Source organism: Oculina patagonica, chromosome 9 (genome assembly GCF_052425735.1).
Source record: "Oculina patagonica isolate OP01 chromosome 9, crgOcupat, whole genome shotgun sequence".
Taxonomy (NCBI): Eukaryota; Metazoa; Cnidaria; class Anthozoa; order Scleractinia; family Oculinidae; genus Oculina; species Oculina patagonica.
In genome coordinates this window covers 10,438,178-10,449,082 of record NC_135766.1, presented here as the reverse complement: position 1 = coordinate 10,449,082, position 10,905 = coordinate 10,438,178, and the positions used below count along the sequence as shown (strand labels likewise).

The following is a 10,905-nucleotide window of genomic DNA, read 5'->3' as shown; positions in this document are numbered from 1 at the left end:
CCATAGAAGAAGTTCCGCCAGTTTGACAACACGGCGTCAATTAGAGCATTTTTGCCTTAACTAAAAGGAGCAAAACGTTAGGGCCGTTTCAGACTTCGTATAAAAACTTAAATTTGAATGTAGCTCATGGAGCCCAAAAGCCCTTATGTATATTCTATGTAAGACAAGTTAATTTCACCGCCAAGCCTCGCTTCGAAATGCAAACTTGCAATAAATTATATCACAGCAACCAAAAAAAAAAAAGAAAGAAAGAAGAAACAAAGAAAAACACGTGTGAACGAATGGCTTTGAAACTGTCGTACTGAATCGCGCATAAAGAATTACTGAAGTGTCGCTGTATAGGAGGTATTTTCACGAGCTGTACTGCGCGTAAAGCGAGTCAAAATACAAACAAAGGTTAAAAATATCCACTATATTTATGTTTTGATTTTCAGTCCTTCTATCAATAACGTGTAGCCCAAAAGAAGCAGTACTAGGCCAGATGAAGGCGTCAAAAGTGAAAATCTGCGTTACGTTTCTCAGTGTCAATTTGCAACTGTTTCTACTGAGCAAAAACGCTACAAGAAAACAAATGAATTTGTTGCAACTCTTTTATTTAAATATCCAATTAACACGAACTCAAATTTACAGTAGTAAAACTCTTGTGCGAGTTTTGCAGTGAAGCACTCTCCTGCGGGTCGTGGCTTGAACATTTTTTTTAACGTCATTTCTGTGGTCTACCGAGTCACGACCGACCACGAAAAAAAGGATAGCATGTAAAAAGTGTTCGATTTGCTTTATCGTTAAAACCTAAATTAAAATCAGCCACACAACTTTCTCAAAGCGTCCAAGTTGATGACAATTAAATTCTGTAAGAAACAATTACAGGTGAATGCGTAAAAAATTTAAACGTCACAATTGAGACATTTACCCACATGTGTCTATTTTTTTATTATTTCACAGAGCAATAAACCTATTTTGTTTTACTAACATTAACTTATGTATTAATTATTTTCATATACATCACTTCCTTATTGCTGGAAACTGTTACAGGAAAACTTTGATAGAGTTGAAAGTTCCAAAGAATTAAGTAGACGCTTGAGCGTCCTAATGTAGAAAAAAATAATTTTCCAAAACTCTTTGAGGTGGTTATTCTAACTACATTGTAATAGCCCTGGATTATGGCAGTCTCGACCAGCTATTTACTTCTTTTAAAAGTAACCAAGTACAAATTTAACTTATTGCCTAAAATTTTCAAGAGTGAACAGCACCACATGAAAGCGCTGGCACCCGTTACAATTCATTTAAATAGTCACACGTTTTAATTAGAACAATATAGCATACCAGTGCCTCGAAGTGCCACTTTCGTGCTCAGTCATTTTATTGGGTGGTACAAAATTAATGCCAAATTGAATGAAACTTCAAATTATTCTTTGCTTTATATGATATATATATATTTACGAAATAAGCAAAAACGAACAAAACTAGAAAAAGGAACAAGGGTGTTTAAAATTAAGGAAGACAAAGACAGATTACTAAAAATATATTTTTTAAAACTTTAAAGGGAACCTCTGCTCTTGAGGCAAGTTAACATTGAGTTGTTTGATATAATGCCTAAATTTAAAAGTTTACCGGACAAGGGAGTATACATGGAAAGTATTATGGCTTTTAAATTTCCCGCGCGGCGCCATTTTGGAATTTATGACGTCAGTGCGTTGCCCATTTACTTCACACAAAAGAACCTCTGCTTCCTAACAATAGTGGCAACGCACTGACGTCACAAAATCCAAAATGGCGGCGCGCGGGAAATTTAAAAGCACAAAACTGACAAATCAAAGGCCCAGTATTCAAATAAAAAAACGATTCCGCCTCTTTTAACTACCCGGCAAAACGGTTTTAGACTGTGGTATTAACTTATTATTTTGGCCGGAACTGTTTTACAGCCAAGGTTCCCTTTAAACGTAAATGCCAAAAAATGTTCAATATACGTTATTCGTGAGGCAGCATCATTAAGCATGCCCTGTTACAGGCAAGCAAAGCTAAAGACGGTAATTAAATATGTAAATTATACTTCTCAATCTCTAAATAACTATGTTTGGCTAAGCATGTCTTTATGTTTAAGCTTTGGGTCTGTGATACAACAGAACATTTGTTAAAACCGACTCCAGAGTGATGCAGATTCCAACAAAGTACAAGAACCATAACTTCTCTGCTGGCAGCTCTCCTGATCTGGTCCAGTACACCTGTGATAGTTTAATTAACATTTACTATTATTCAATAAAATACTCTTAAAATAATGATGATCATTAACAACTATTTCAGTTTGGCACTCTCCGTCTCGTAGCCACAATTCTTATCAAACAAATAAAAGGGGTGGATCCGGGTGTGGGCGGGGGGTGGATTGGTTGGCTAGCCTCCCTTGATCCACCAAAAAAATGAAAATAAATACATTAAAAAAATACGACAATGGCACTGGGTAAGGTGTAAAAATTGCTAACATTTCTATCTAAAATAAAGTCAAAATATTTGCTATCATCAACCACCGACTTAAACAAAAAAAAAGGGGGGGGGGGGGGCTAAAATAAAACAGTGAACAAAATATTTGTAAACAGCCCCCTTTGAAAAATCCTGTATCTGCCCCTGAAATGTCCTGCTTCAAAGTTTTTATTCTGTGTGTATTAATTGGCACTGTTCCAATTGACTTAGCATCCCCATCCCGATAAGCGCCATTAAAAAGGAACCTCTCTTCCAATATTACATGTAGCGCTCAGATGGCCAAGTCTAGCTTTATTCTGAGTAGACCACTATTGCTTCATAAGTTTCAATTTAAGCATATTTAACAAAGTTCACTGTTTGTTAAATAACTAAATAAGTACTCCTGTGGTTCTTCAATCAGGAAGTCCCCTACATGTATGTTCAGGTGCCTCTGTGGCACTTCTAAAGTGTATCAGCACTTAAGCGACGAAAATAATTGCATCATTATTGTATGTGAAACTATACTTTCTTCTAAACAATACAACATAATAAAGCTATCACCTTACCAAAACTAATTCCACCAAGCCAATAGCTGAGGAGAAATAGAAAGATAGAAGGGATGTTACAAATCATAAAACCACTGACACGGTTTGAGCACTAATAACAAAATCACTTTACAGTATTTAACGAAGGTAAACATTTTACAACTGCAACAACTTGTGGTCTAGGAGTTTCCTTAATTAATGGCTTTCATAGGCCTGGTTCACACTTATGAGATTAAGTGTAGGCATGGTAAAAGAAAAAGAACAATAATTATTGAAAGTAAGATAAGCAGGCACGGTTCTCTTGAGAAATTTTGACTATTTGTACAGTGGGAGTCAAATTGAATTACACTTACAGCAAGGCGCCCACTTTTAATTTATTCACATTCTTTCGTGCAGATTTAATCCAATCAGAAGTCAACTGCAAGCTATCCACGGCTTTTGATTGGATTAAGTCTGCACGAAAGAATGTGAATAAATTAAAAGTGGTCACACTTTTGGGCGCCTTGCTGTAAAGCTGATTTCCAGTCCGAACTGCGCAGACTCGGGGTTTGTTTTCGTTTTTGTTTTGAATTCGTTGACAGCATACAGTACATGAAGTTTTTTAGTCCGCCATTACAGTTCCTTTCATTCAAGAATTTCCGATGAGCTGAAACGTCGTTTTGAAATAGCGTCAAGGTCCTTCTACTCGTTATTATTTGTTCTGCAAGGATATCTGGCATTAATAATGAAGAAAAAGGTAAGTTTGTCGCGGAATTTTTAGTTTTGCTTGCAAACATTCCTTCGTGTGAGGCTCACATAAACATTGCAGCCGAGATTGCGCAGTACGGACTGGAATTCGTCCTTAAACCATAATTATGATTCAATTTAAAGCCCCCTTCCTTATACATGTGAGTGCCAGCCTTTGAATTTTTTTTGTAAATGACTTACCCATTAGTTCAAAATTAATAAGCTCCCCAATTCCATTAAGCACCCATAATTATGTTTTGCAACAATTGCATGCAAGGTGCAAAGAAAATGGGACTTCCAGGTTGCCTTGGGCAGGTTGGAAGCACTGTATGCTAGCCTGAAGGCCTTTCCCATTGGTCTTACTGAATTTGCCAACACTTAGGAAAGTCCAAAAGTGTTATTTGCCCATCGGCAAGTTACTAACACAAAAGAAAAATCCAGTTAGCCCTGAGCTACATGTACATGGGACTCCCCCCCCCCCCCCCTCCCCCGCCTGGACTGTAATTTACATGTGACAGCACAATTCCTTCAAATGAAAGAATTCTCTTGTGTTTTATACATTCAGCTTTTAATGTCAAAAAAGAAATTATATGTATGCACCGCATCCCTAATAAGTGCCATGCCTACACAAAAGCACTCTCCCTTGAAACACCCCTCAGTACATGTAGTTTAACTTTGCTTTTAGATGTTACTTTTAATCTTAGATTTTTAATAAACTTTCAGCTTTAACTACAATCGTGTATAAATAAAGTTATATCTACCTATCTATCAGAACTAGGGAAAATAACAAATTGTACCAAGGGTAAAGTTGAACCACAACATAAGGTCTAGCAAAAAAATATAATTATAATTAGTTAATTAAAAAAAACAAAACAGAATTTATACTTACAAATTATGCTCACTCCTAGCAAGATATAAGTTGAATCTACCGCAGAACCACGATATAAGGACAGAATGATGGTAATCTGTCAATGGGAAATTGAATATTTTTTTATGAACTGTAAGTGAAGTTTGCATTGCAGTGTTAAATTATTTTCTTTTAAAGACTCATAGCCATTAGATCATCATAAGACATATGCAATTGGAGTACTTTTTAAACATCACAAGTTCCTATTAATTATTCACATAAAATTATATTGTAAAATGAGATTGTGAGATTTTTATTTATAAATATATATAATTTGACAAAATAGCAGGCATACAAAGACGTGTATACTATATCATCATACAAATCATAATCATTTGGAACAGTAAGCTTCATTACTACTCGATTCATTTTCAGACTAATGACTTGTATGTACTTTGGGTTAACTTCAGAAATCTTTATTACCTTCAAGCCACATCAGAAATCTTAGGAGGAATTTGGATTCAGTTCAGAAGTATTTGGAAGTAAAAATACTTTGGGTCAATCTCAGATACTTCAGAAATCTTCAAAAGTACATTTCGTTTCAACTTCGGAAAGAAGATTACACCCATGAAGTACAATTTCGGTTTAATAAAATTATTGTGCTTCCCTCATCCAATCAGAATGCAGTAATTTTGATGAGTGTACTATAATTTTGCAAATAAGTTAAAAAATACTACAGGTGCAGTACTTGCCAACCATTCCACATACAACTGTAATACATGTACAGTCATGTGACATCATGATTTAAATGCCGATTGCCTAATTTTGGGAAATAAGTGAGCTAAGATTTTCTTCCGACTTGTTAGTCATGCCTTTAGCACAATCATGTTCAGGGCAGTCATTTAAGATGAATTCCAGTCCGTACTGCGCAATCTCAGCTGCAATGTTTATGTGAGCCTCACCGACGAAGGAATGTTTACAAGCAAAACTAAAAATTCCATGACAAACTGACTTTTTTCTTCATTATTAACGCCAGATATCCTTGCAGAACAAATAATAACGAGTAGAATAACCTTGACGCTCTATCAAACAGACGTTTCAGCTCATCGGGAATTCTTGAACGAATTGAACCGTTATGGCAGACTAAAAAACTTCATGTATGCTGTCACCGAAGTGTGAGGTTTCAACCAATTCAAAACAAAAACGAAAACACACCCCGAGTCTGCGCAGTACGGACTGAAAATCAGCTTTAAGGGCCGTAACCCGTAACACCTGTTACGGCTGAGTTGACTCTGGAAAATGTTACGTCCGGGTAAAGATGTTGATGGGGGTTACGTTTCACTTGCATGCAGAGCAAACTGGTACGGGTGATAACTTTAATGTATACGTAACGGATGCTTAAAAAAGCAATGATGTTGTTCAAAAATACAATCATGTTGCAAGATCTCATAAATCAAGTCTTCCCTTCTCAGTTACATGTACTACTAACCGGTATGAAAGCTTTCAAGACTACAGTTATAGTTTACACAAAAAATGCCTTATGTATAACCCATGCATGACATTCAATACTCTACTTGTTACTTATGTCACAAACAATGTATTCAAACTAGGTAGTATACGTATCTGGATCTTTGATAAGCAATAAACCTACTGTAACTTACAACATTTTTTTTTTTTTTTTAATGCAACTTTATTATTACAAACAATGCTAATTACATTGGTACTACTACATTTACAAAAAATACATACTTTTCAAACAACACTTTCAAAAGGAAAAAAATAATTGTTAATTATGAGGTTAACTTACAGTGTATTATAACTACTTCTAAACTACAATTCTTACTCACAATACAACACTGAATTATGCTAATTACATTAATACTAATAGCTTGCAATACAAAACACTATTCACGCCACGTTACCTACTTACATACTACAAACTACAGGCTGTCACACTATGCTGTCACGCTACCGATGATGAGATAAATTTTTAACTAAGCAAAAAATCTTTCCACTTAAAATTAAAATGACCGAATTTATTTTCACGTAAGGCGATATACTTTTCGAGGTCTATTTTTTCTCGCACGTAGACGACAAAATCCGCAAATTGATATTTTTTGTCATTTTTAGCGCAGATGAACAGAAAAAACTTGCCTATGAGTATAAGGTGGTTGATGGTTTGAAGCGAAGATGAGCCTTTTAAGACGCCATATAATATTTCGTTTTCTGACAAGGCTGTTACACTATGCTCTTTGCATTGTGAGCGGAACCACTCGGTAAATTCGTTCCAGAAAGATACAGCCACTGAACAGTGCACAAATAAATGAGAGATAGATTGCTCTGTATCTGGGCAAAAAGGACAAGTAGGTGAATCGATAATTTGCATTTTGTAGAGAGGACTATTGGTGTTAAGAATATTATGTATTAATTTGAACTGAAACACAGATAGTTTGACTTCTTTTGTTACAGCAAAGGGAAGTGAGTATACTTTTCGGCGTTGCGATGGATCAAAACCACACTTGATGAGTCTTTTTTCTGCCGTAACTGGAGGGAGATTTTTTCCATTAATCAGCAGATATGTGATTTTGCACGTTAGGTTTTCTATAGTTGGCGTCGAGGAGGAGAGGTTTTCGGTTTGCGACTGTTTTAAAAGCTTTTTCCAAGCACTTGGTATTGCAGATAAAAGCCCATAGTATTGTAGAAAGTTGCAGTTTATATGGAATTTTTGTTGGAAGGACTGAAAAGAAAGAAAAGATTTTTTTGTTCATCTACGAGACTGGATACGTTTTTTATGCCACCGTGGTGCCAGTTTTGGAAGAAAACTGACTTTCTGTTTATTTTTATAAACTGATTATTCCATATAATCGTCGCTTTTCGTCTTAGGTACGTTATTAGATAACTCTTGCCAGTAAGTTATTACATCATTGTAAAATTTTGGAAGCGATTTATCCAAATTTAGGCGTTTGATATCGTAGTTGCACTCGAAAATTAGTGTGCCACCTACGCTTGATAGCAGTGAAATTGGTATAGCTTTCCACGGTGCGTCATCTGTAGAACATAAGCGCTTTACCCAACATAGTTTTAGAGCTTTATCGAATACCGTGAAGTCAGTCATATTAAGACCTCCTTCTTCTTTGCATTTAATGATCGTAGATTTTTTTATTTTAGGCTGCTTATACTTCCAAATGAAGTTGAAAATAATTTTGTTGACCTCTTCTGTAAAGCCATTAGGGGTGTCCAGCACGCTGCAAACAAACGTGAGTTTCGACAGCGCAAGTGTTTTGATTATATTAATTTTGCCATAAACAGAAATGTCTCTTGATGACCAAATGTTGAGAATTTTTTTCAACGACCCAAGTTTATCATAAAAGTTTTTTTCAATTGCGCGTTCGTCATTATATGAGAAATGAATTCCGAGTGCATAAATCGGCTCTTCACTAAGTTTTAAACTCAAGATTTTATCTTTGCGCAGACGCCATGATCCTAACCAAAGGAGTTCCGACTTGGTCTGGTTTATTCGAAGGCCGGAAACACATTCAAATTTTTCTAGAAGGTTAAACAGATTGGTTATCGATTGAGTGTCCTTTACAAATACGATGGTGTCATCGGCATACTGAGAAAGTTTCGCAGTTTTTCCGGGTGTGATTTCAACTTACAACATGGACAAACTAGTAATTTAATGTATACAGACAACTTACTGCCTCAATACAAAATAATTAAAAGCCCTGGCTTACCATGACCATAACAATGACAAATGAAATAAACAGGTACATGATGAGTTTCTGAAAGACAAACAAAAGAACAAAAAATAAATCGGGATTTAAACACAACTGAGGAGTAGTATTACCTTATTGTTACTTATTTTCGCGGGACTTAATTTTCGCGATTTTCAAAAAATCGCGAAATTAAAGACCCGCGAAAATTAATTCTAAACAATTTCTATTGTATTTTTTATGCTACAGGTGTAATTACGTATTTTTGGCCAAATCGCGAAAATTAAGTCTCGCGAAATATTCCTGTTGCATTTTCGCGAAATTAAGTACCCACGAAAATAAGTAACAATAAGGTAGATAGAAAGTGTAAAACCTGAAACAAATCACAACAGGTTTAGCGAAAGACTGATAATTCACTACTAATGTTACAGTTAAAACAAAACATACAACATCTGTTTGATAATGCTTTGGAATTGTAAAAAAAGAAAAAAAGAATGAAAAAACAAAGAAAAATAAAGAAAGAGTGATTTTCAATTGAGAGCAGCAATTACCGGTAAACCCAAAGCAAAGTCAACATTATAGTCACACAGTCACATAGAAAATGAACCAAATGTAAATGTAATTCAATGGTAAAAGTTGTTGATAGTGGTCATGAATGCACTTAGCTTTGAGATAGCTAGTTTGCAGGCATGCCACTGAAACAGAGGAAACAAATATTCTAAATGAACATAACATGATTAAAAATCCCAACTGGCAGGAGGCAGACCAGTTGGTTACATGTATAATTTATACAAAGCATGACCGAGGATTTGAAATCGGGACGACCAAAAACAAATCCAGCTAGTGGCAGGGTGGAGGTCTTGAACCCGGGATCTCCGGATTACAACACCAGCGCTTAAAACCTCTTGGCCACGCTGCCTCCCTTAGAATTCAAACTGCTCAGATACACATATAACCAGTGCAAAGTACAGAATAATGCAAGTGACCAACTTGCAAATTGTGGATTGGGTTTTGCATCTCATTGGTCAAGTATACACTGTAGTAAGCAGCATAAGTTGTTGTTGTTTATTTATTAAAGTCACAGTCGATCAAACCTATGTAAAGCAGAACTTTCAAGATTACTTCCCATGTTCATTGAAAACCACTCCAGCAGTGTTGTATTGATTACTTGATCTGGTCATGCATCAATAATTTTTACGCTCTCTTGGAAGGTTTTTTTTGGTTTGAATTCCCCACCTTCCTGGAAATTCTAAGGTTTTGGATTTTGAGATCCCCTCCTCCCCTCAGAATTTCCAAAGACCTTCTATGGGTTGGGTAAGGATATTTTCTGGAACTGCACAACTGCAGTTGCTGCTTTAATGACTCTCTGGGCTTGAATTTTACTAGATAGTTATACCACACTAAGTGTGCTTCTGCTTAGGCCATCCCAATAAAATGTTTCGTTTCCCATCGCCCCGTCTCTTGTGATGGTGGGTCGGTCGGTCGGGCAAAAAAAAAAAAAAAAAGAATGAACACTTGAAGGGTTCTGGGTTCCAGAAAAAGCCGGGCTGCTAAGTAAGAAAGCCTGATTTCAAAGTCGACTCAAAAACGTGGTCTCTTTGTTGGTTATTCCTTAACAGTCTTTTAAGAACTGAGTATCAATGTTTATTAAAGACAAAGACATCACATCATACCAATTGTTGTTAATAAAACATGATCGTGTGCTTGTAAATTGAAGTACTTGCTTCTGAATCTGGATTTTTTTTTTTTTGCTTTTCGAAAAAAATGGGTCGGTCGGGCAATGGGAAACGAAACATTTTATTGGGATGGCCTTATGACTTTGACCCTGAATCTGTTGCTATGAAAAGCAACAAAAGCTTTGCTGTGCTGCATTGGTGGTCTACATGTAGACCAATCACGCATGAAATCTTTAAAATACTGGTAATTATTTCTCTATAACCAAGGTATCTTTTACTGCAGGGTCAAATAAATTTTGGGCTAGACCCACATAAATTTTGGTCTTCTTTGGGAGGTTTTATTCAAATACTGTTCCAACAAGCATCTCCGACTCTTTTGTACAGCTGGGATACACCGTGGCTGTGAATTTCCCCTGGTTAACAATGCCTTGCTTTACATGTACATTCAATGAAATTATAGGTGGATTAATATTGAAAAACATAATTTTCCGGTAGATGTGCTTGGTCAATAGGTCATAATTTGAGCTTTGTAACTTATAGCTAGCCATCGACAAAATTTGCAAGATTTTGGCCTGTTAGAAAAAATAACGCTTGTGGAAATAATAAACATTTAACTTAACTAATGAAACGCACAGAGCAAACTTTATAAACTTGTAAGCTTACATGAACATGTAAACTTACATGTAAGTTACATGTGAACAAACATGCAAGTCGATCGAGGAGTCACGAGTGCAAACATGTCACTCTTGTCGAAGGCTATGAAAGAGCTAGCACGTACCTCTTTAGGGCTTTTTCCTTTCTCGTGAAAAAGAGCTTCGTCATATTCGTTAGGAGGCGAGTATGGCGGAGTGTAAGGCTGCCTTCCATCAAGAAGCCCTTTCTTGTCATTATCGTCCTCCATGTTTGATTCTTGAAAATTACGACACTTTTCCGAAGATAGCCGA

At 36.0% G+C, this 10,905-nt stretch overlaps 1 protein-coding gene across 1 annotated transcript; it reads right to left on the bottom strand.

Annotated features, from left to right (window-relative positions):
- Positions 1-911: 911 nt before the first annotated feature.
- On the bottom strand, positions 912-10,905 carry LOC144665806 (uncharacterized). Its single transcript, XM_078527107.1, has 5 exons — positions 10,740-10,905; positions 8,307-8,354; positions 4,615-4,690; positions 3,021-3,046; positions 912-2,222 (listed from the first exon to the last, which is right to left on the bottom strand). Exons 1-5 carry the CDS (start codon positions 10,860-10,862, stop codon positions 2,097-2,099), a joined length of 399 nt encoding a protein of 132 aa, XP_078383233.1. The 5' UTR covers positions 10,863-10,905; the 3' UTR covers positions 912-2,096.